At 31.7% G+C, this 25,409-nt stretch overlaps 1 protein-coding gene across 2 annotated transcripts; it reads left to right on the top strand.

Annotated features, from left to right (window-relative positions):
- On the top strand, window positions 1-25,199 carry LOC114330842 (cytochrome b5-related protein). Of its 2 annotated transcripts, XM_028280260.2 has the most exons (6): window positions 1-143; window positions 272-602; window positions 7,497-7,888; window positions 9,481-9,669; window positions 14,324-14,542; window positions 24,744-25,199. In XM_028280260.2, exons 2-6 carry the CDS (start codon window positions 384-386, stop codon window positions 25,048-25,050), a joined length of 1,326 nt encoding a protein of 441 aa, XP_028136061.1. In that variant the 5' UTR covers window positions 1-143; window positions 272-383; the 3' UTR covers window positions 25,051-25,199. The 2 variants fall into 2 exon arrangements, with proteins under 2 accessions (XP_028136061.1, XP_028136062.1); XM_028280261.2 differs by lacking the exon at window positions 1-143 and having other exon boundaries at window positions 213-602.
- Window positions 25,200-25,409: the final 210 nt, after the last annotated feature.

The following is a 25,409-nucleotide window of genomic DNA, read 5'->3' as shown; positions in this document are numbered from 1 at the left end:
AAAGAGTTCCTTTAAATTTAAACAAATTTTAAGGATTGAAAGAAATTTTCAGTGATCTATAAATACGAAGCTGGCCTATAAAGGGTTATCGTAGCTCCCCCGTCACCAAGGAAAAGTGATTTTGATGAACTTCTTTGACTTTGGTAAATATAGATAAATATTTAGGATATAAACAGTTTGCAAAGAACAAACAATACTATTTTTGTAATTACAACTGTAAACAGTGATAGATAACTACGTCAATACTGATTGTTTTTGTTTTGAGTTACAGCAAGGGTTAAATACTATCTTATCAGTAATAGCTTGGAACTTGCTTCGCTTCAACTAATTAGCAATAGAACAAAATAGTTTTGCCAAATAATTTTACCATCAGAAGACAAAAAATGCCGCCAAATACAGATTTTGTTCCACCATCATCGTTAGGGATAAAACCAATTCCTTCTAGAGGTAAGGGTAGGGTTGTGACGACGCATATGTGGATAAAAGAGAAACAGATAGATGATGGTGCTGAAGGATTATGGAGAGTACATGATAAAATTTATGATTTAACTGACTTTATTCACAAACATCCGGGAGGTTCTGACTGGCTTACACTAACAAAGGTAATATACATACATACATAATATGCTTCGATATAGATACACTTCTCCAAGAAATTAACGCACCACCTTAAAAATTGGTCATTTTTGATGTCTCGAATTTCCTAAACCTGTTGTCCGATTTAAGCGATTTTTTTAATATATGTTATAGCCTTATTCTTTGACAATATCGCTGTAATAACATTGTTGCTAGACTGGTAAATTAACATTGTATACCGAATGTACCAATCAAACTGTGATTTTTCTCAAAGTTTGCGTCACCCTGTGGAATATTCTAGCATTTATAAAATACTGAAATTAAAACCTAACTATAGACTCATGTTTTCTTAACATTCTGTTTTTTGATTCATTCGCTTATTTAGTACATTCTTTCACGGTTTTTACTGTAAATTTTAAAGAAACCGCTTGCATTGCAAAAAAAAGTGATATGGTGCCGATGTGTGCTTTTGCCCTGGGGGTGAATTTCAACCCATCTCGGGGATGAAAAAATATATGTCCAAGATAAGTCCCGAAATGGATAAACTGACTAACTTTAATCAACTTTTGTTCTATAGAGTTTCACCAAATCAATACTTTTTGAGTTATTTGCAAGTGAATATGTTCATTTTTCAACAAAGTAATCATGTTTTTAGACGGTTTTTTGCAAATAACTCAAAACGTAAGCATTTTGTCGAAAAAAATATTCTTAACAAAACTATAGCCTATAAAAAAGTGAAAAAAACGGTGTATATATTAGATCTTTATACCTAGCAAAAGCAGAGTTATAGCTAATGAAAAATAGGTTCATATTCGAAAAATTCCAAATAGAATAATTCAATGTGAAATATCTAAATAATGAAGCATTCTTGGGGAAAACACATTACAACTTTTTTAAAGTGTTTAAAAAAAGCTTTATTTCTGTTTCTACATATAAAAAAATTTTTTTAGCACCAAATGTAAGCAAGTTACGCTCAAAATAAAGTTGATCCCTTTTGTTTTGGCAAGAAAAATCAGGAAGATCACCCCCCCCCCAATTAGCAACTTAAATGAAATTAATCGTTACCGCTTCACAAGATACTTCACTTATGTTGTGTTTATATGATCTGTAAGTTTCATCGATTCAAAGTGCTTATTTTTGAAGAAATTTGGTTTTAAAGTAAAATTTTTAAAAATTTTAATTTTGAAAAAAATGCTTTTTTCAAAATAACTTAAAAATTGTTAGAGATACCAAAAATCTTAAACAATAAAAAAGTCGGCTTTAGTTTTCTGAATATTTTGTATTTTTTTGTTTTTCTATAAGATAAAAATTGGTTAAGATTCGGTGTTTCTTTTGCATACACTCGTGATAAGTGACTCGTTCAAGCCCTTTTAACTACAGCTCTTTCAAAAATAAACTTACAGATCATATGATCAATACATACGCGAGTAAAAAACTTGTAAAAAAAGTGGTAACAATATTAAGTTCATTTGAAATGCTAATTAGGGGGTGATTTTCCCGATTTCTTGGCAAAAAAGGGACCAACTTTATTTTGAGCGTAACTTGTTTAGGTACTTTTGATGCTAAAATTTTTTTTAAAAAACAAAAATAAGCATTTTTTAAAAACTTTAAAAAAGTTAAAATGAGTTTTTCCCAAAACAGTGCTTCGTTTTTTGGTTATGGCACGTTAAAATATTCGATTTGGAACTTGACGAATATGAACCTATTTTTCATTAGCTATAACTCTGCTTCTACTAAGTATAGTGACCTAATATATACACCATGTTTTTCACATTTTTACGTGCTATATTTTTGATAAGAATTTTTTTAGACCAATTACTTACTTTTTGAGTTATTTGCGAAAAACCGTCTGAAAACGTGGTTATTTTGTAGAAAAATTAACATATTCACTCGCAAATAACTCGAAAAGTGTTAACTTGGTGAAAAAACTTTATAGAACATAAGTTGTTTACAATTAGTCATTTTATCCATTTCCGGACTTATTTCGAACATATATTTTTCACCCCCAAAAGGAGGTGAAACTCACCCCTACGGCAAAACACATATTGACACAATATCACTTTTTTTCTTTGACTTGTTAGCTATGTGTATGCCAAATTTCATGTCAATCCAAGCGGTTCTTTAAAATTTAAAGGTTTTGCAATATTTTACCTTTAAAGAACGTAAGCTATTTTTTCATACCTCTAGGTGACCTTGGACCTGAGATATGTCCTTCAAAAGGGTCAAAAATAGCCCTTTTTACGATATATTTGAAGACCTATCCCTGAGTCCAGTGTATAAGTTTTATCACAGTCCCATTTTTCTTGTTACCTATATCAACTTTTTGATCAAATAATTTGTAAATCCGTAAAATGTATGTTGTATTTTATAGCTTATTAAGAAGAACGAAAAGAAAACTTAACAAAATTGTATGATTTTTACCTAATTGTCAAAATTTAACAGAACTAGAAAAAAAAATGAGAAACCGGCAAATGAAAGGGTTTTTTAATATCTTTCAAACGATCATTTGTAAATTAAAATATGTATATTCGAAAATACAGCTGTTTAAAAATAGTCAGTTTTTCTAAAATCGCACTTTTTGTCATTTGTAAACTGATATTTACCTTTCCCTGAAAATACATATACACACCCGAACTTATATGGAATCATCTGATATTTCTTATTATTTCGTGCGTATTTAAAAAAACGAACACACGAAGTCAAACAATATTTATTTTAAAGCCATATTAATAACAAATACATAACAATTAAACAAAACAATAAAGTATTTAACAAACAAATTGAAAGTAGTTGTTTTAGTCAATAGCATACAAAATTTAAATGTAAAACGAATAATGTTTAAATTGTTTTTATTTATTTTTTGAAGATATTCTTCTTTAGCGACGAATCGATTGAGGGTAAAATTGTACATCAACCACGCGCCTGCGCACACTGACAGTATGTAGTTCATTGCTAATATTTCAATATACAGTCCGTCTAATTTACTTACTGTTGCACGTCATTATCTACACCAGAGATCTAAGTTGACATAGTTGCCAAAGTATAAAAAAATCCTGAATCCATTTTAAATCAAATAGATCACATAATTATTGTAAACGTGGATTATTCAACAAAACAAATTAATATTCAATGTAAATAAGTAAAAACTTAAGAAATAGAGAACAAGAATTAAGTTATAATCTTGTAAGATTTGCAGTGCAAGCGTTTTTGCACTGCATTGTTAATAATTAAAAAACGGCTCCGAATCTTGCCATGAAGCCGGTAGGTTTCTTTGTATATGTCTACAATAACAACTAAAAAAGTTGTCAGATACCTCGATTATTCCAAGTCGTGATAAAATTAGGTGAAATTTATATTTTTATAGTAGAGGATCTTTTTATAGTAAAGTAAATAATAAAAACAGTAAATATAATAAAACAGATACTTATAGTAAAGAATATAAACAAATATGAAGTGTCATCACCGCAACTGTCAAATAAATGTTACCAATTTATTCTAAAATGTCACCATCGTTCGATTACAGTTACAGTGTGTTCCGAACAAATGTGCTTCATAAAAACGCTTTATAATCCATTTATACAAATTAAATGAAACATATTATTGTGTATTTCTTTAGGTTAACATTAATAGAAATCTTCAAATATAATTTCTACGCGTATATAATAAAATATGTCTAGTGGCTGTAATTCCAGTATACTCGGCAAAGTGATTCTAAAAAAGAACACACCTACCGCCTAAATATTTCGTGTTGGTATCATGCGACGTCACGGGCTATGACGCGGATGACGTGCAACGGTTAGTAAATTAGACGAAGTATAGGTATGTATGACAATGTATGTATCTGTAACCGTGCAAATAAGTCATTAAAAGAATATATTAGTGGTTTTAGGAAATTTATTATTTATTATAATTCTTGTGTTTTTGGATTTGTGTTTCCCTGTAGTAAAATAATAAAATATGTAGGCATAACATGTTTACAGTTTGTCGCCGTGTTGTGTAATTATATCCGAAACTTACGTGTCAATTCAAGTGGCTCGATGGCGTAGTTGGCAGAGCGGTGCGACAGAGAACGGAAGCACACGGAAGGTCGTTATTTTTCGTTATTTTAATAAAAAATTTTTGGAAGTGGTAGATAAGAAAGTTAGTTTAATTTTTAAATAAAATACAAATAACCTGTTAAGTATATTTACTTCGTTTAAATTACCTATATAATATAAGAATATCTTCTTACGTGCGTACAAAGTACACACACATTCTTTTATTTTTTGTGTTTTGTGGTAGTCAGTGGTATCACCCCTAGTCCTTATGCAAGATTCAATTTGCGGGGCACGCTCCTAATCAAATTATCAACACTTTGTTGTGGCAGGTTGCTCCATCCTTTAAGAGCAGCTTGTACTAGCCGTGCGGTGTTTTGTGGATTATCCCGGGAAGCTCTAATTTTTCTTTTAAGCATATCCCACAAATACTCTATAGGATTAAGCTCGGGTGAGCAAGCAGGCCACTCCAAACAAGGGATTCCTTCTGCTTCAGTGATGTCTGTAGTCACTCTAATGGTATGTAGAGGTCCATTATAATGCAATAAAATTAAACTTTCTCCTGTTGCACCTCTCCAGAGCTTGACTACAGGTTATCAACATACCTGTGAGCAGTTAAAGTTGCTGGGACATTTGCTCCAGAACATTAATTACACTTCCCCTCGTATATTTGTGAACAGATCTGACAGTTTTCGTTCTTGCTTGTCTTCCTGGACCTCTAAGTACACGATTTCGTGGATTCAGTTTTGGTGGTGAAGACACCAATTTAGGCGATCAATCTTGTGCTGCCTGGATAACTCAGGAACCCATAACTGTCTCTTGCTGTATACTTCTTAGTACGAACTCTTCTTATCGTTTCAACCGAAACGCTTACACCTGTAACTTTCAAAAGCTGCCTTTGGAGCTGCAGGTGAGAAATGGTTGGGTGTCTTCCAGCAGATTGGACAATTAAACGATCGTGGAGAGCCGCTATTACTTTTGGCAACTTTCCCTTGCTTTATTTTTGAGCTTTCCAGTTCCGGTTAGCTAGCATAGGTTTTGGACAGAATGCCCTGTATTACGCCTAGCTCTACAGCTGTCCCTCTGAGAACATTAGGTACTTTCTCCACAAGACCAATAATCTTTCCTCGTTGTAAGTTCTATAACCCCACATGAGGCATATTTTCGTTTTTGGACGCAAAAGTTAGTTTATTTATTTTCGTTCAATTTGCAACTCAGCAAATAACCTATAATACCGTACCGAGCTGTACTATCCGGTTGTCTTATATATTTGTTTATTTTCAATAAAAACTTTTATTCTTCGCAACAATAACAAGTTTTTTCAAAAGAAATAAATATTACTTTGAAATACATGGTGATTCCATATAAGTTTGGGTGTGTGTAGATATTAAACTGCCTAAAAATTTAACTGAATCTAGTTTTATATATAGGCATACAAGAATCTCTATTTACTGGATTTCTTGGCCTGATCCTTTTTTTTTTTGACTGCCTAAAAATTGAGGTTTTTGCTTCATAAGTAAGCCAACACATGTTGTCGTTAATGATTTCTTTCATCTGATTATTCTGCAATATTTTAAATTCAACAGATATTTAAAATAGATAAAAAACCTAACTTTTTAACAATTTAAATTATTTTATTTTATGATTTTTTCGGTCCCCTGCTTTTCCTCTAGCTTTTCATTTAACCAGTCATTCTTCTTTTTATTTGCAGCGTTGTCTCTTTTTTGCTATTTTGTATTCTTCCCGTTTTTGTTCTGACGGGTTGTTGATCCATGTCATTCTACGGAGTTTTTTAGCGTTCTCTCTGGCTTGATTGTATCAGTCTTTATTTCTTTTTGTTGTTTTTTCTTTCCTATTACCCACTTCATTTGTTGCTTCATTTATTTTGCTTTTTAATTCTTGCCGTTTCTCATTTATGTTTAAAGATGTTGTTTCAAAATGTTATGAAAACTGCAGGAAATATGAAAACTGAGTTGTAAAAAAATAGAATTTAAAAATTATGTTTCCACAAGCTTTGCACAATATCGCTTACCTGGAAATCGGTGATGTTTAGGATATGGTAAACTTGTAGATCCAATGGGTGACTCAATTCTGGACTCCTTCCATGGAATTCGCGATGCACGTGGAACGCGGGACGGTACCGTCAAGATCACGAAAGGGAGTACCTTTTTCGTTGAAAGCTTGAAGCGAAATCACAGTAGTGGTACCTTGTCCTTAAAGTACTTAACGCATGTCCAGTTTTATACATGCGTACCGAAAGCGATAAGCTTTGAGCTTGTGGATAAATTTAAAAAATTGACATTAAGAAGGTTATTCCGCGTCATTTTACAGGGGGCATACCAAAATAACTAAATATAATTAAATTGTCTAAAGCTTATTCTACCCGAAAATAAATAAATAGTAGAATCATAGCAATATTAAAATGAAGAAATAAGGATTCCCGAACAGATGTTAAAGTTAAGACTACAAATAAAATATCTAACTTTAAATGGTGAAATGATTGTGAAAAGTAATAGTTTTAAGTACCTACGTTATGTTGTATCTGAAATATTTAAGCTTTGGGATCCAAATCAGTCCCGTCATGTTGTTCACGATTTTTCCATTGACTTTTATTCCTTCTTGTGCTTCGTCTAGAGCTCGTGCAAAGATTTCCTCAAAGTACAAGTTGAATAATAATGGTGATAGTACACGCCTTGTCTAACTCCTCTTGGGATGTTTATGGTTTCAGTATCACCCATTTCGGTGGCATTTTGACAGAGGCGGTTTGTCCAGTAGAGTTCTCATTACATGGTCGAAATATTGCAACTTTCGAATGTTTATTGTTTTTGTTATTTCTGTGTTCTTTTTCATTCGATTATTGGCTACATATACATTTAATTTTTCTAGGGTACTGATATAACAGAAGCTTTTGAAGTCCACCACTTAACAGAATTTCCAAACGAAATACTCAAAAAATATTTTGTTAAAAATGCCACTTCAGAGAGAAATTCTCCCTATACGTTTGAAGAAGATGGATTATATAGGATATTAAAAAAGAAAATACAACCAGTTTTAAGAAACTGTCCCAAGGAAAGTTACACCAAATCAAAGCTTATTATAGATTCTTTGTTGGTGTTGAGTTTTTTGTTTTCAATCTTTGCAGTGAAATTTTGGAACTTCGGATTGGGTGTATTTGGTGGTGTGTCTTTAGGAATGGTTACGGTAGCTGCCCATAATTATTTCCATATGAAGGATAATTTTAGAATGTATTATTTCCAGTTTTCATTGCTTCAAGTGAGGTAAGTTTTTTATGTTTTAAATATTTACAATCTGTCCTTAACTAAGAACAATAGGTAAATTATTCGACAAAAATTGAAAATTTGACCTGTAGAGGGAGATCCAGTGATCACCCTCTTTACATAAATTAAATTAAAACAAGTTAAAAATAAGTTAAGTTATCACAGATTATTCGAATCTTCTTGCTAGGTCCACTACTTTGAATCTCTTCAGGCGTCGTACATCATTGTGGTCATCAGTGAGGTTGCTGGCTAACTCGTTTGGGTGAGATTCTAGTCTCTTGGAATATTTTTTGTAATTTTCTGTTATTACTGTTTTTATGGATGGCACATTGAGGTCTTGCTCTATCACATAGTTTGGCACGTACCAAGGGCATTCAGCATTGTTCTATGGACTTTGTTCTGGAATCTCTGCAGTATTTCTAGGTTAGTTTGACTGGCTGCCCCCCAAAGTTGGATACCATAGGTCCACAGTGGTGTTATATATCAGCAGTTTGTTTTCAAGAGATAGTTGAGATTTACGACCGATGATTCAGTACATTTCTCGGAATTTTATTCCTAGTTGTTTTCTTTTTGTAAAAATGTGCTTTTGCCTAGTTAATCTCCTATCAAGATGGATTCCTAGGTACTTGACAGTATCGGTTTGTGGGGAGTTGCGTTTCATTTAGTGTTACAGATGGACATGTTTGTCTTTTCATGGTGAAGGTTACATGGATGGATTTACTCTCATTCGCCTTTATCTTCAATTTTTTAAGCCATCTTTGTATATTATTAAGGTCTTTCTGAAGGGTTCTGGATGCTGTATTTGGATCATGGTGAGAGGCTAGTACAGCAGTGTCATCAGCAAAAGTTGCACACGTTGTTCTGTTACTTGTGGGTAGGTCAGCAGTGTAGAGCAAGTACAATGTCGGTCCCAAGATACTTCCTTGTGGTACTCCGGCTTTTATTGGTCTTAGGCTTGTGTATTCATTATCCTGCTTGACTAGGAAATGTCGGTTGGAAATAGATATAGCTTTTTAGGATTTGATAAAAGTGATGGGAAAGGTTTTTCTTTAGTTTAAAGAGTATACCAGCATGCCATACCTTGTCGAAGGCCTGACCAATGTCCAGGAATGCAGCAGAACAATACCTTTTATTTTCTAGATCACTTCTGATGTGTTTTACCAGTCTATTTACCTGTTCTATCGTTCCGTGTTGTGTTCTGAACCCAAATTGGTGTTGGGGAATTGGTTTCCTTTCTTCTATAACTGGGGATAATTGTTTAAGGAGAAGTTTTTCCAAGATTTTTAATAGAACAGGTAGCAGGCTTATTGGTCTGTATGAAGTCACCCGAGTTTTATTTTTCCCTGGCTTAGGTGAGTGAGGTAAGTTAATGTAATTAATTTTATAAAATTCTCATGTCACAGCGTTAGTTGTCATACTCCTCCAATACGTCTAAAGGTGGGAAACTGTGAATGTAAATTTATAGGTCGCTATCGATAATTTTACACCTCTACTAGTTTCACCTCTTTTTATTTCACAACGTATTATGTTTTCCATATTTTGCCGGTTATTAGCGCACTCATCACTTTATATAATTAATAATGTTGTTGTAGGGAATGGAGAATAAGCCATGCTTTAAGTCACCATTTGTATACAAACACTATAACAGATCTGGAAATTTCTATGTTCGAACCACTTCTTAATTATTTGCCAGTGGAGAAAAAACCATTACAAAAGGTTGTGTCAGTAATGTTGGCGCCAATAATGTGGTTAACATTTTTCCATAAACCAGCTATTGAAAGGTAAAATAGGTTTTAAAATTTTCATTGTAATAGAGACAAATCATATTTATATATTGTCTCATTTTTTATACGAGGGCTAGGTATATAGGAATTTCGTTACGTTTTGACCTGTAGCTGCTAGGGGCGGGGCTAGCGCGATCATCCTAGCATCGTGGCGTTGAGGCGTTCCTACGTTCAGTAATCAGTAGCTGTCCAGCCGCGCCAGCGCGGAGTCACTGTCTACTTTCGTTAATTTACAACAGCTGTTTGAAATGTGTGCCGCGATAGAAAATCCCGCCAGTTGTGAGATGCGTAAAACGGTTTTTGTTGGCTAAAAACAACAAACCAATTGAAATTTATCGGGAAAGGACCCCGCAGATACCTTATGGGAAATGGCTCTCTGTCAAATGCTCTGAAACTTTGGGTTCTGGTAGTCCTTGATGTGTAGAACAAAAGACTCAATGGGCGCATAGCTCCAAAAATCATGGTTTTAAGATATAAGCCTCTGAAGTTATAGGTACAGTGAGAACATTTGAGTTGGAATAAATTCATTTTCTCGAGAATGGGCGACTCTGGAGATAAATTACAAATCAGGTCGATTTTATTTTTAAATTATAATTTTTTGGCATATATATCATACTAGTAACGTCATCCATCTGAGCGTGATGGCGCAATTGATGATTTTTTTAAATAAGAATAGGGGTCATGTGATAGCTCATTTGAAAGGTTAATAAATTTTCTATTTAATAATATAAACATTAACAATATTATTTATAAAGGGTGCTCAAAAATTTTTTTTGAATTAAATTACTTGACACTAAAAGAAGAATGTATATAATTTATTTAATTCGAAATACATTTTATTGTTTTCCGAAACCAGAAAAAAATGTTTATTTGATCAATAAATATTGTTTTTCGCTTAAATTCAATGTTAAATTTGCCACACACCTGCCTCTTATATATTATATATTAGCAGCTTGAACATTTAATTTAAGCGAAAGAGATAAGAAAGTTGGAGTCTGAATTTGCGAGAGAGGAGAAGGTCACTGTATAATGGATATCTCAAGAGAGCAGTAGAGTTTTGAAAAGTGAGAAATCAGTGTAAAGTGGTGTGATCGGCCTTTGCGAGCAGAATCAAGTTGAAACCAAATTGTCGACCGGTTGAAAAGTTAATTTTCCTGGTCCGAGGGAGATTCCTTTGTTTTGTCTAGAATGAGTAGCTGATTGATATCTATTTGCACAAGATATCGAGCAAGGAGAAAATTGAGTAAGAGAATTCGAGCAAGTTCCTCTGTGTTGTTTTGGAAGCAATTTGGGACGAGAGGGACTTCGTCTTTGAGAGCATCCAGAGAGTACGTTGGGAGAATCGAGAACCACGCAATCCAGAAAAAGAGGAAGTGAAGAAACAAAAAGGTTAGTCGGAATGGAGATAATTTGGTTATATCAAAACCATATTTGCTTATGTGTTTATTGAACATTACTATATATTACTTATATTTATATCATTTCAAATTTAAGAATTCAATTCAAATGAATAAAAGTAAATTTTATTAAATTTAGTATGATAAAAAAAAATAATTTATTTAAATAAATTTTTTTGTTAAAACAAAGACATATCAGAATTAAAGTTTGATTTATTAAGTAAGAAATTGTTGCAACAAAGTTAAATTTAGTATTTTTTAAATCATATGTACACGGCTTATTTGGTAAATGAATAATATATTACATTTATATGATATTGAATTTCTTTAATTTCCCTGTTCTATTCTGGAAGAAGTAAGCAACTAGAAATACTAGAAGCCACAAATCATAGGTATTGTATCAAATAGAAAATTAGCCCTGAGAATAAAATTTATTGGAATATTTAATTGAAATTTAGTTTTGTTTTACATAAGCAGTGATTAAAGTAACTGAATAATTAATTAAATTAAGAATTTGCTAATCAATCAAAATAAAGAGATAAAGTAGAGCATAACAATACATTCTTCTTTTTGTCTCAATTAATTTAATTCAAAAAATTTTTTTGGGCGGCCTGTATAAATAATTATGTTAATGTTTATATTATTGAATAGAGAATTGAATCACCTTTCAAATGAGCTATCACACGACACCTATTCTTATTTAAAAAAAATCATCGATTGCGCCATCTCGCCCAGATGGATGACGTCACTAGTATCATATATATGTCAAAAAATTATAATTTAAAAATAAAAATCGACCTGATTTGTTATTTATCTCCAGAGTCGCCTATTCTCGAGAAAATGAATTTATTCCAATTCAAACGCCCATTGAGTCTTTTGTTCTATACATCAAGGACTACCAGAACCCAAAGTTTCAGAGCATTTGACAGAGAGCCATTTCCCATAAGGTTTCTGCAGGTTCCTTTATGCTGTTTATGGGAACAATGTGATCACTGAAGGTGGAGTGCGTCAATGGTGCATTAAATTCAAAAATGGACGAACCATTGTACACAATGAAGAACGAAGTGGACGGCCAAGCATTGTGACTGATGAAATTGTCTCTTCAATTCAAGTGGGAGATGTTTTCTCATCCGCCTTATAGTCCTGATCTTGCACCTAGTGACTACCACCTGTTTCGAGCAATGAATACCTGGCTCGCAACACAGCGCTTTGATGACGATTCTGAGCTACGGGACGACGTTGAAAACCTGGTTGAAGTCTCAGGCGACAGAATTTTATGAAAATGGTATTTCAAAGCTAGTTCACCGCTATGTTAAGTGCATGAATTTGTCGGGAGATATGTAGAAAAATAGTATTTATTGAGTGTCTCTTTCAGATGTAGGTATAATAAAATCTTTTTTTGTACTTGTTTTTTTTTATTCCAAAAGGTATCGTACTTTCTGGATAGCCTGCGTATTATGATCAAGTCGTCAGAGTATTTGTCTTCTAAATATTATACGAACAAGCTGAATTTTGCTGAAATTGTCAATTTTGACATCTCAAAAAAATGTTTAATATTCAAAATCGCCGGTCGCTTCAAGCGTTTTTTCTGAGAGAACGGTCCATTCTACATAAAAAGTGCTAACATACATTTTGTTCAAAATTATCTCAGCTACATTTTTTGTTTGAAATATTTTTCTCTAAGGCGTATAAATTCTTGGTAAAACATGTTTTCCGTGCCCCCGAGGAGGGGGGAAGCCCGGGGTAGGAGTAGCAAACTTTTTGGGTTCTTTTGGGGTCCTAGTCTGAGCAAAAATTCAGCTTGATCGTATGATTTTTAGAGGTTCAATGGAATTTTTGGTCTCTGACAGCTGTAGTATTAGGTAGGTATATATAGGGTGGGCCAAAGAACACAGTCCCCCTCGATATTTGGCAGTATAGTTCTTAGATTTTAAGGAAATGCTGAAACAAGTCGATTTTTATTTTTGTATTGCAATGTTTTGACATATATTTTATACTATAGCGATGTCGTCCATCTGAGCGTGATGACGTAATCGATAATTGTTTTAAATGGGAATAGGAATAGTGTGGTAGCTCATTTGGAAGGGTGTTCAATTCTCTATTCAGTAATATAAACGTTAATATTATTATCTATACAGGTTGGCCAAAAAAATAATTTTTGAATTAAATTAATTGACGCAAAAAAAGAATGTATGTAATTTATTTAACTCAAAATACATTCTATTGCTGTCAGAAAATAGAAGAAAAAAAGAATGTGTGTGTACTTTGTACGCACGTAAGAAGTTATATTTCTATTATATGATTTCTTAAAAATAAATATACTTTAAACAGTTTGTTTTAATTTTTTTAAACACCAAACTAATTTTATGCTTACCGCTGTCAAAAAAATAAAAAAATAGAATTGCTCCGGACTCGAACTCAAGACCTCTCGATCTCTGGCCGAATGCTGTACCAAATACGCTACGAGGACTCTGTCTGTATCGGTTCGGACGCACCTAATGACAATTCACGGTAACAAACAGACAAGGTGAAGTGTAATAAATATACAATAACATGTTTTAATAATACTCATCTTACTCCTGAGGAAGACAAATCCAAAGACACAAAAATTATAATACATATATCTACTAAAAACACTAATATATTCTTTTCACACCTTTTCTTGCACTGATATATTTATACATAACTAGAAAGATTTATCAAATAAACGCCATACTGTCTGTGTGCGCATGCGCGCAGTATTATGAAATTTTACTCTCAATCGCGCCTAAAGAAGTATAACTTCAAAAAATGTTTATTTGGCAAATAAACATTGCTTTTCGCTTAAATTAAATGTTCAAACTGCCAAGAGGTAGGTGGGAGACTATTTGTGATTTCATTTAAGCGAAAAGAAATGTTTATTTTGTGAAATAATTTTTTTTTATTTTCTGACAGCAGTACAATGTATTTTGAGTTAAATAAATTACATACATTTGTCTTTTCGCTTCAATTAATTTAATTCAAAAATTATTTTTTTGGTCACCCTGTATAAATAATGATATTAATATTTATATTAATAAATAGAGAATTGAACACAATTTTAAATGAACTATCACATCATGTCAAAACATTGCAATATAAAAATAAAAATCGACCTGTTTCGGCATTTCCTTAAAATCTAATAACTACTCCCAAATATCGAGGTGGACTATTGGACTGTTTCTTTGGCCCACCCTGTATAAATTTTACGTAAAATATATTTTTTTAATTTTTAGAATAATTAATTTGCCGAACCAATACAAGGAATTGAGGTTTACTGATTTATTAGGCCTACTTCTTCCAATCTGCATGTATGTGTTTGGAAAAGACGATTTGTTAAGTGTTTTCATAATGTGGAATTTCGTCCTTGTCTGCGGGGGTACTTTTATGGGTTTTGTAGGACTGAACGCTGGTCACCACCACCCTGACGTGTTTCACGATGGAGATGCGCCAAGGTAAGTTAACAATTAATTACACTTTTTTTTGTACGACAAACTTTTTGTCAGGTTCAGCAGATATTTGTATATTTGAATTTATTTGTATATACAGGGTGTCCAGAAACTCTCGTGGCAAACGAATACGATTCCTCAGATAATTAAGACGATGTAACTCAATTTAACCATATTTTTAAAAAAATTTAAAATTTTTTCATTTTTTGAATTTGAAAAAAAAAAAAGAATGTGTGTGTACTTTGTCTGCACGTAAGAAGATATTCTTTTATTATATAATAGGTAATTTAAACGAAGTAAATATACTTAACAGGTTATTTGTATTTTATTTAAAAATCAAACTAACTTTCTTATATACCACTTTCAAAAAATGTTTACTAAAACAACCAAAAATAAAAAAAATATGAATCGCCCAGGAATTGAACCCGCGTCATTCTAATCTCAGAACCAACGCATTAATAACTACTCCAGCGAGGCCATAGGAATTGACATGCAAGTTTCGGATATAATTACACAAGACGGCGACGTATAGTGTAAAAATGTTATGCTTACATAATATTTTATTATTTTACTACAGAGAAACACAAATCCAAAAACACAAGAATTATAATAAATAATCCATTTCCTAAAAACACTAATATATTCTTTTAATGACTTATTTGCACGGTTACAGATACATACATACCTATCTTGAAAGATTAGCAATGAACTACATATTGTCAGTGTGCGCAGGCGCGCAGATTTATGTACAATTTGACCCTCAATCGACTCGCCGCTAAAGAAGAATATCTTCAAAAATAAAAACGGTGTACTTTACCGACTTAAAGCAAGAATAACTTTCAGTACTGGAATACCTCACAATTTAGCAATATAGTGCCAAAAATGCTTAAAAATTAAAGAAACAAACAAGTTATGCGATAAATTATCCTGTTGCCCTACCCAAACGGACGCGTGTGACCGGTACTAGAAATTCGCAATTCATGGAATCGATTTATCTCTGGAAAATATAAATAGGCGTATCTAATAGATAAATTATTTTATAACAACACGACTACGAAAATTAAACAAGGAAAGAAACTCACCGAAGGGTTTTTGACAAATAAAGGGCTCAAACAAGGATGCTGCCTCACTCATACACTTTTAAAATACATTTGGAACAAGCTCTGAAAAATTGGAAATATTTCGTTGAACCTCCATCGATTTTCATGAAAATTGGTGTGTAGTTAGAGGATACCTCAAGGAATAAAGGTGACATGATACCAACTTGCGCTTTTACCCTGGGGTGGATGCCACCCCTCGGGGGTGAAAATTATTTGATTAAAAATAATACCATAAATCGATAGATGAACAAATTCTAAGTAACAGTTGTTGTATAAAGTTATTAACATAAATCAATAAATGCATGTTTTAAAGCTGTTTTTCACGTATAACTTAAAATTGTTCTGAAGCTATTTTCTTGTGACATTTTTATAATAAATTATTTTCAATGGGAAATAAGCCACAATTTTACCAAAAAAATGATTTTATTAACGTTTCGAAGCCCAAATCGGGTTTCGTTGTCAAAATACAAAATACTACTAAAATAAACAAAAATGTTGTTGCTAAGTAAAAAAATTCTTCTAATAATTTATTTAATCTGACTCATTTATATTGGCAGTTCAGACGTATATTATACATTTTAAAGCAGAAGACTTTAAAATGATATCGCCAATATAAATGAATCAGATTAAATAAATTATTAGAAGAATTTTTTTACTTAGCAACAACATTTTTGTTTATTTTACTAGTATTTTGTATTTTGACAACGAAACCCGATCTGGGCTTCGAAACGTTAATAAAATCTTCTTTTTTTTGGTAAAATTATGGCTTATTTACCATTAAAAATAGTTTATTATAACTTAAAAACTATAAGTTTTTCAAAAAAGTCAATATTACCAAAATTGAAGATAATAAAAAATCTAATACTATCCTCACTTAAAGAACTAACCTAATGTTAATTCAAAGTGAGTTATGGGTAATTGAATGTATATTTTTTTCGACGGGTACTCAAAACTAAGTATTCAAGCTTAAAGAACGGGACAACGATGCATTTTATAAAATATATCTGCTAAACACTTATCAAAGTACTTTGAAATATCTATCAAATGATTTTTAGGAGAAGGTAATAGCATCAAAATTAAGAAAATTATGATGAAAATAAGAGAACCCTTTCGAATTTTTTAGGAAAAAATGAAAAATGAAACATATGCCATTTCCACAAAAATTTAAATTTATAGTAATCCTTACAATTATTTCTTTATCTTAGCATAAGTAACGTTTTCAACAATTTTGACCAGTTTAGAATGCATATTTTTGAAAAACAGATGTGATTTAAAAAACTCTATAAAACTCTATAAAAACTAATTTTAAAAATTATCGTAATTTTCATTTTCTTTTGATCATAACTCCAAAAATACTCAATATATCTAAAAAATATATATATACTTAACCAAATTTTAATTTTTTCTTTATCTATATCAAACACTATACCTTTTTTACTATTTCTGTAGGGTAAAAAATAATCGAAATAGAAACGTTTAAATCTTAAATTTTGCTGTGAGAACCATGTAACCGGGGGCATTTAACCTTTTATTAAAAAAAAATAAGGGGTTTAAAAGATTAAATTTAACGTGTCTTAATAGTCCACGAATTACCTTTTAAATAGTTTTTACGTAAACCTTATACCGTAAAAATTTAAGGAGTTATTTAAAAAAACAATAACATTTTTTTGGAAAAAATTTAAAAAAATAAATTTTGAAAAATTTTTGGAACATAATTTTTAATGCTATCAACTTGTTCCGGGGCTCATTTGATAGGTATTTCTAAGTACTTTCACAAATGTTTAATACGTTTATGTTATAAAATGCATCATTTTCCCGTTATTTAAGCTTGAATACTTAGATTTGGACACTCGCCGAAAAAAATATACATTTAATTACCTATAACTCACTTTTAGTAACATTAAAAGGTTTTCCTAGTAAGGAGTTTAGTTCATTTTTTATTACCTTCAATTTGGGTAATAATAACTGTTTTGGAAAAACTTATAGTTTTTGTGTAATTTATGAAAAGTCGGTTAAAAAGGTGCATTTTTCTCACGAAAAATTAAAATCTTTGATCTTCAATAACTCAAAACGTTTTAATTTATTTTAATAACTTTATGTAACAAATTTTGCTTAGAATTTGCCCCTCTATCGAATTGTGGGTTATTTTTAATAAAATAATTTTCACCCCCGAGAAGTCGTGGTATCCACCCCCAGGATAAAAGCGCAAGTTGGCACCACGTCACCTTTGTTCCTTGAGATATCGTCCAATCACTCACCAATTTTCATGCAAATCGATGGAGGTTCAACGAAATCAGAGGTAATAGCTCATATCCACCTTCACTGACTGCACTAAAAAGGAAATTCAAAAACATGGGACTCCCATTGAATGACCATGCACTTTATACTCTTTGTTTCCCAGACGACCAAATTATACTAATAGCGCATGTTATTTTATGCGATTTTACAGTGATTTGGTGTTTATTTAAACCAATTTGCATTTTCTATCGTAAAGTATCAATGGAAATAGTTATTTATCTACTCCATGTCATATTATGTATACCTAAGTTTTTAGTTTGTGAAAACTGTCATTATAGATAGCAGTGCGTGAAGGATTTGAAGTGTGCGTGAAGTAACAATGTATTTTAAATGGGATTTACTTTTCGCACTGTTTATAACTTTCGAGTTGTCGTGGTGACAATCCTTAACTTTCGCGTTGTCATGGTGATGACAATATGAGCAATGAATTACAACACAAGTTTTGACAGTTTTGTGGTTTGAAAGTAATTAGAATTTTTAAATGTCAAAGTTCTAAAAATTGTAGAATAGAAATGAATTCCAGTGATGAAGAGTTACAGCTTTTTCTATTTGTTTATCGTAGATAAAATATTGTATGAAACTGTGCGTGAAGTACTTTTTGCGAACTTACGCGATTTATAGAACTCGCTCCGTTGTCGCTCGAGCTCTAAAAATCGCGTGCGTTCGCAAAAAGCATACCTACTTCACGAACTGTTTCATAAATAACTATTTCGTAACTAGTGCGGAAAGTCATATTTTTCCGCAAGCTACTGCAGTTTGCGTTGCAAGCAGTCAAGTGCGAAAAAGAGACTTTCCGCAAGAGTTATGAACAATATGTTTTTCAACGAGCGTTTAAAAAAACGAAATATAAAAAATTAATTGAATTAAAAAATAACGCTAATAAGTTATAATAATCCTAAATTAAAGTCAATGAATGCGGTGCCTAAATACCTGTTATGCAGTAATGAATGGTGTATAATATCACTACAGGTTTTAATATTTTAAAGTTATAGTATAGCAACGATGTCAAACAAAGCAATTATTGTCAAAAAGCACGTCACACTTTTTAAAATTTCCACGCATCTTTACTTATGAATTTTTAAATAATTCAGTGATTTAGATGGCATCAAGTGAAGAAGAACTACCCCCATCTATTCTCGACGTCGTCAATAATCTTGATCTGTTACCGGAAAAATCAGCAAACAGGTAAAGAAAGAATACATTTTTATGAGTTGTTGTAAATATGTATGTAAATTCAGTGCGAAAAAGTAATGCGGAAAAGTAAAACTTTCCAAACTAAAACGCGTGCGGAAAAGTAGACTTTTTTGCACGCTCGTAGAAAAAAAATATTTTAATAGAAGAGACTCAAAAGTGTCATTATCTGGCATTATAACAAGTTATTTTGACTCAAAACAAGTTTTTGATCAAATTTTATAGGTAGAAAACGTTAAAATACCGTTTTTCATTTTCCTCCATTCTCAAAATACGTCATAATCGATTTGGCTGAAAATTTTCCCACAGATAGCCAAAACATTTTAAGTGGTTAGAAGGATTTGAATTATTTTACAATACAAAAAAAGTTACATGCAATAATATCAGACTCAAAAGTATATTAGTGCAGTCGGGATAGCATTTGACCTTGCATGCCGGGCCGGCAAAAATTTTATTTTTCTAATCTTTAGGGGGGTCAATAGTAGCCTAAATTTAAAATCGCGAATGAATTCCTCCGTTACGTTAGCCGCCATCTTGATTTTAAAGGAGAGCCGTTTTTACTCAATTTCTCCGCCATTTTTAACTTTTTTAAAATGGTAGGGACTGAAATTGTTCCAAATAAATCGTATTTACAATTGTTACAATTTCTTTTTAACAATTTTTGTCATGAGGTCGATATTTTCCGAGTTAATTGTACTTACAGTAGACGCCTATATTTTTGGCTATGATATTGCATGTAAGTTTTTTAGTATGGTAATATAATTCAAATCCTTCTAACCACTTAAAGTCCTATGTTTTGGCTATCTGTGGGCAAATTTTCAGCCAAATCGATTATGACGTATTTTGGGAATGGAGGAAAATGAAAAAAACGGTACTTTAACGTTTTCTACACTATAAACTTTGATCAAAAACTTGTTTTGAATCAAGATAACTTGTTATACGAGTAATGGCATATAATGTCATTTTTGATTCCCTTCTATTAAATATTATGTTTTCCATTGATACTTTACGATAGAAAATGCAAATTTGTTTAAATAAATACCAAATCACTGTAAAAACGCTTATAATAATATTTTGAAAAAAAAAAGAAGAAGACAATTCGACCTTAAATGTTTTATCTCTACATCCCGCAGATGCTATATATCAATTTTCAGACAAATCGGAGATCCAAAAGTTTTTTGATCCAAAATTGAGTGTTTTGAAATGGAATCACCCATACAAATTATAATCATTTAAACCAGTAGGTAGTTCTCAACCTTTTTGAGTCATGTACCACAAAATACTTTTTATTATTTCTGGTACCACCTAACTGAAATACCCACCTATCTAGCTAGGGAATCTAATTAACTATAATAGTGGTGATTTTAGCTGTTTTTGCGTTTTGTTTATCACCGTAAATAATGTACCAGAGATTGAGAACCGCTGATTTAAACAATTGAATTGTCTATAACAAATTCCCCTCATTTCTGACGCAAAAGCAAGTATGAAATTTGAATTTAGCGGATTATATTACGTACTGGGTTGGGATAAAGTATGGAACCAAGCAAATATCTTTGAAACAAAAAGAACAATATTTATTAAACTTTGCATGCAAGTACAGTGACGCAAAAGGCATCTGTTGCCATATTTTTTGTTACTACTTCACTTCTGGTTTCACCGGAAATACCCTTAACTTATTTAATTTAAATGGGACACCCTGTATATTTTTGCGGATTTTAAAAGAACTTGTTATTTTTAATTCATACATACCAAATTTGGTAGAAAAAATTTGTTAAAAAATGTCTATAGATAATTTTTTGTATTAATACAACGTAGTAGGAAATAAACGAGTACCATCTATATTGTAGACTAAAATTGTTGTTTACATGCACTGCATGACTTATTTGAATTTAGTGTAGTAGGTACGTTGAGTCCGCGAGTCTTTACCCGTGCGTCATCATTTAAAGCATACGAAATAAGTCGGAAATCTATTCCACGCAACAACAACAGGGCTTTTCATTCACAGTCATTTGTTTCGAGCTTCTGTCATATTTCGTATAATCCGTGTATACTAATATTATACACACTATACAGGGATTATACAACATATGACAGAAGCTCGAAACAAATGACAATCGATGAAAAGCCCTACTAACAGAAAGTGGCTACTGTTCCGATTACTCGTTCAGATTACTGTACCGATCATTTATTATAAAATTTGACGTTATCAAATATATACACTGAGCACGTAAAGGTTGGAATAAATTCATTTTCTTGAGAATGGACGATTTTGGAAAAAAATCCCGAAACAGGTCAATTTTTATTTTTAAATTGCGACTTTTTGGCATATATATCATACTAGTGAAGTCACCCATCTGTAGTCCTGTCGCCAGGGGGGGTACAACGGCCTCCTTAATTCGGATGGACTTACCCAAGTTTTTTTTATATATTTTGACCCGTAGAATACGAATTTTTTGGGTAACAGTTGATCCGGATGTCGATAAGATTGTTATAGACAAAGAACTTGAGGAATTACATAACAGTGATTTCTCGCAAAACAAAACATATTTTTGTATTTTTTGGGTCATTTTAAGCAAAAAATATTCCTACAAGTTTTTTCGTAGAATGCATAGTTTTCGAGATAATCGCGGTTGAACTTTCAAAAAATCGAAAAATTGCAATTTTTGAACCCGAATAACTTTTGATTAAAAAATAAAGTAGCAATTCTGCTTACCGCATTTGAAAGTTTAAGTCAAATTATATCGGTTTTGATTATTTGCATTGCTAAAAATTAATTTTTTTATTGTTAAACTAATCTATAAACACATAGGTTTCCCGTGCCTAATACATGCGTTTTACCGCATGCTACGTAGAAATTGCCTCGCTTGCACTTGTAGCTACTCTACCTACTCGTTCGATTTTAAATGAGAAATCATAGAAAACATCACTCACATACTAGGTGTTTACTACAGTTTACAGCTTTGTTTAACAATAAAATAATAAATTTTTAGCAATGCAAATAATCAAAACCGATATAATTTGACTTAAACTTTCAAATGCGGTAAGCAGAATTGCTACTTTATTTTTTAATCAAAAGTTATTCGGGTTTAAAATTTACAATTTTTCGATTTTTTGAAAGTTTAACCGCGGTTATCTCGAAAACTATGCATTCTACGAAAAAACTTGTAGGAATATTTTTTGCTTAAAATGACCCAAAAAATACAAAAAGATGTTTTGTTTTGCGAGAAATCGCTGTTATGTAATTCCTCAAGTTCTTTGTCTATAACAATCTTATCGACATCTGGATCAACTGTTACCCAAAAAATTCGTATTCTGCGGGTCAAAATATATAAAAAAAACTTGGGTAAGTCCATCTGAATTAAGGAGGCCGTTGTACCCCCCCTGGCGACAGGACTATCTGGGCGTGATGACGTCATCGATGATTTTTTTAAATAGGAATAGGGGTCGTGTGATAGCTCACTTGAAAGGTAATTCAATTCTCTATTCAGTAATATAACCATTAACATAATTATTTATACAGGGTGTCCAAAAAAATTTTTTTTAGATTAAATTTACTGACATAAAAAGAAGAATACAAGTAATTTATTTAATTCAAATACATTTTACTGCTCTCAGAAAACAGAAAAAAATGTTTATTTGAAAAATAATCATTGCTTTTCGCTTAAATTAAATGTTCAAACTGTCAAGAGGAAGGTGGGTGGCTGCTTTAATACTGAATTTAAGCAAAAGACAATATTTATTTGTCAAATAAACATTATTTCCTGTTTTCTGATAGGAGTAAAATGTATTTTGAATTAAATAAATTACACACATTCTTCTTTTTATGTCAATAAATTTAATCCAAAAAAATTTTTTTTGTGCACCCTGTATAAACAATTATGTTAATGTTTACATTACTGAATAGAGAATTGAATTACCTTTCAAATAAGCTATCACAAGACCCCTATTCTCATTTAAAAAAATCGTAGATGACGCCATCACGCCCAGATGGGTGACGTCATTAGTATGATATATATGCCAAAAAGTCGCAATTTAAAAATAAAAATTGACCTGTTTCGGGATTTTTTTCCAAAATCTTCCATTCTCGAGAAAATGAATTTATTCCAACCTTTACGTGCTCACTAGTAGAATGTCAAATGTAAGTTTTGCTTCAAAATTTTTGTGCAGAATTACAGCTACATTTGAAGTAGCTTAATAAATTCTTTTATTATTATTGATTAATAAATAAATAAACAATTTATAAATAAATTCAATAACATATTTTATTTTTGTTATTTTCTTCACTTTGACGGAAATCTAAACACAATCATTTCTTTACTGTGTGAATGACGTTAGCTTTGTATGTTTTAAATATTAATTGCCAAAATATAATTATTTACCTTAAAATTTCAAAGCCCAATATAAAATTAGTTGTGAAAACAACTGTTTGTGTAATATAAAGAAACTTCAAAACGCAAAAATTCGACAAAAACCGCAAAAAATTCAACTGACTGGCAGCCACAAAAGTAAACAAAGCAGAAACGTCAAACAAATTGTGCTTAAAATATGAAAACATATCGAATCGTCTTTTTTGTACCTATCTCTTTTCAATGCACTGAGTCTAGATGGTTCATAAAAATAACATGTGTTTTTACTTAATAACAAACGGCAGCTGGTTTGTCATGAGTTTCATGCGTGGAAGAGAATGATGCTAGATAAAAAGTATGTGTTTTATCTCGCCAGGTATTAATGACGCACGGGTAAAGACTCGCGGACTCAACTGTAAAACTGTTACTGAACTAATTGACAGAAATAAGTTGTATTAAAAATGGTTCATTTAAGTGAAAAATATCGTATTGAAATATTAATGATAATCGGTTATCGTGAATTTTCATTTTTTGATAGTGAATTTTCAAAATCGATGGATTGCACGTAGAGGATTCAGAGAGTGACCCGCTCGTTCTCCGGACCTCAACCCGTTAGACTTTTTTTTGGGGTTATCTAAAATCACGTGTTTACGTTAGGCGACCAACACGCTTGCAGGATTTGAGACAAAGAATAATTGATGAATGTGATTACGGTGAGAAATCTTGAGAGAAATCTCTCACGAATTTATATCTTGCACGTTGTCAGAAGATGAACAGCAAACATTTTCAACATTTGAAATTATTTTTTTTATTTTTAATATCATTGGTCTAACGTAAATAAATTAACCTATTTTTTAACTGTAAAGAGATTTATTTCTTGTTTTAATAGTATTTTTCTTCCAAACTTGGTATGTATGAATTAAAATAAAAAGTTCTTTTAAAATCTACAAAAATATACAGGGTGTCCCATTTAAAGTAAATAAGTTAAGGGTATTTCCGGTGAAACCGGAAGTGGAGTAGTAACAAAAAATATTGCATCAGATGCCTTTTGCGTCACTGTACTTGCATGCAAAGTTTCATAAATATTGTTCTTTTCGTTTCAAAGATATTTGCTTGGTTCCATACTTTCTCCCAACTCTGTATATTCTGAAAATCCGTGGACTTACTTTGATCTGTCACGAAACAACCCTGGCCCAATTATGATAATCATTCTTCAATATTTATTTTTTGACTTATGTATGAGCATATTTAATTATCTTTTTATTTTTTAAGGGGAAAAAAATTCGACTGGGGTCTAGGCCAATTGGATGCATTACTCGACCGAAAAGAAATTACTGGGTCTCACTTCTTAGTGCTGACGAACTTTGGAGACCACGCTCTACATCATTTCTTTCCCACTTTGGACCACGGTCAACTTCAGCACCTCTATCCAGTTTTTAAAGAAGTTTGTAATCAATTCAATGTTGACTTAAGGATGGTTTCCCAAATAGAAACGATTAAGGGCAGCTTTCAACAACTTGTAAGGGTTGAACCAAATCCGAATCCCACAGACCTATTGAAATATTCGAAAAGTAAATAAGTGATAGTAGCGAAGTATGTAATAACATAAGTATATTACTTATTACCTATATGAACAGTTAATTATAGTTTATTATTATTAGTTTAATTTAGTTAAGTATTATTATTAGTTAATTATATTATTATAGACAAAATGAAAATTTGGAATAACTTTTGTTTATGATTTCCTCTTTATCAATCCTTCTGGTCACATTCCTATTTAAACCAGTATGTCTGTGTGGAATAAAAGACGAAATCTACAGTATGCATGTAGAACCATACCTATATGGAGAAATAACCAGAAATAACAATGGAAGATTGCTAGAATTTTGCAATTTAAACAATATGATAATAATTAATACATTTTTTAAACACGAAGAA

This window comes from Diabrotica virgifera, chromosome 7 (genome assembly GCF_917563875.1).
Source record: "Diabrotica virgifera virgifera chromosome 7, PGI_DIABVI_V3a".
NCBI classification, from domain to species: domain Eukaryota; kingdom Metazoa; phylum Arthropoda; class Insecta; order Coleoptera; family Chrysomelidae; genus Diabrotica; species Diabrotica virgifera.
This window is presented reverse-complemented; position numbering and strand designations above follow the sequence as displayed.

Bases quoted from the DNA above. Each gene is read 5' to 3' on its own strand.
- LOC114330842 (XM_028280260.2), top strand. From the start codon at position 384: ATGCCGCCAAATACAGATTTTGTTCCACCATCATCGTTAGGGATAAAA. The intron at 603-7,496 runs GTAATATACATA...TAATTTTTCTAG, and splicing joins ACTGGCTTACACTAACAAAG to GGTACTGATATAACAGAAGC. The intron at 7,889-9,480 runs GTAAGTTTTTTA...ATGTTGTTGTAG, and splicing joins TTTTCATTGCTTCAAGTGAG to GGAATGGAGAATAAGCCATG.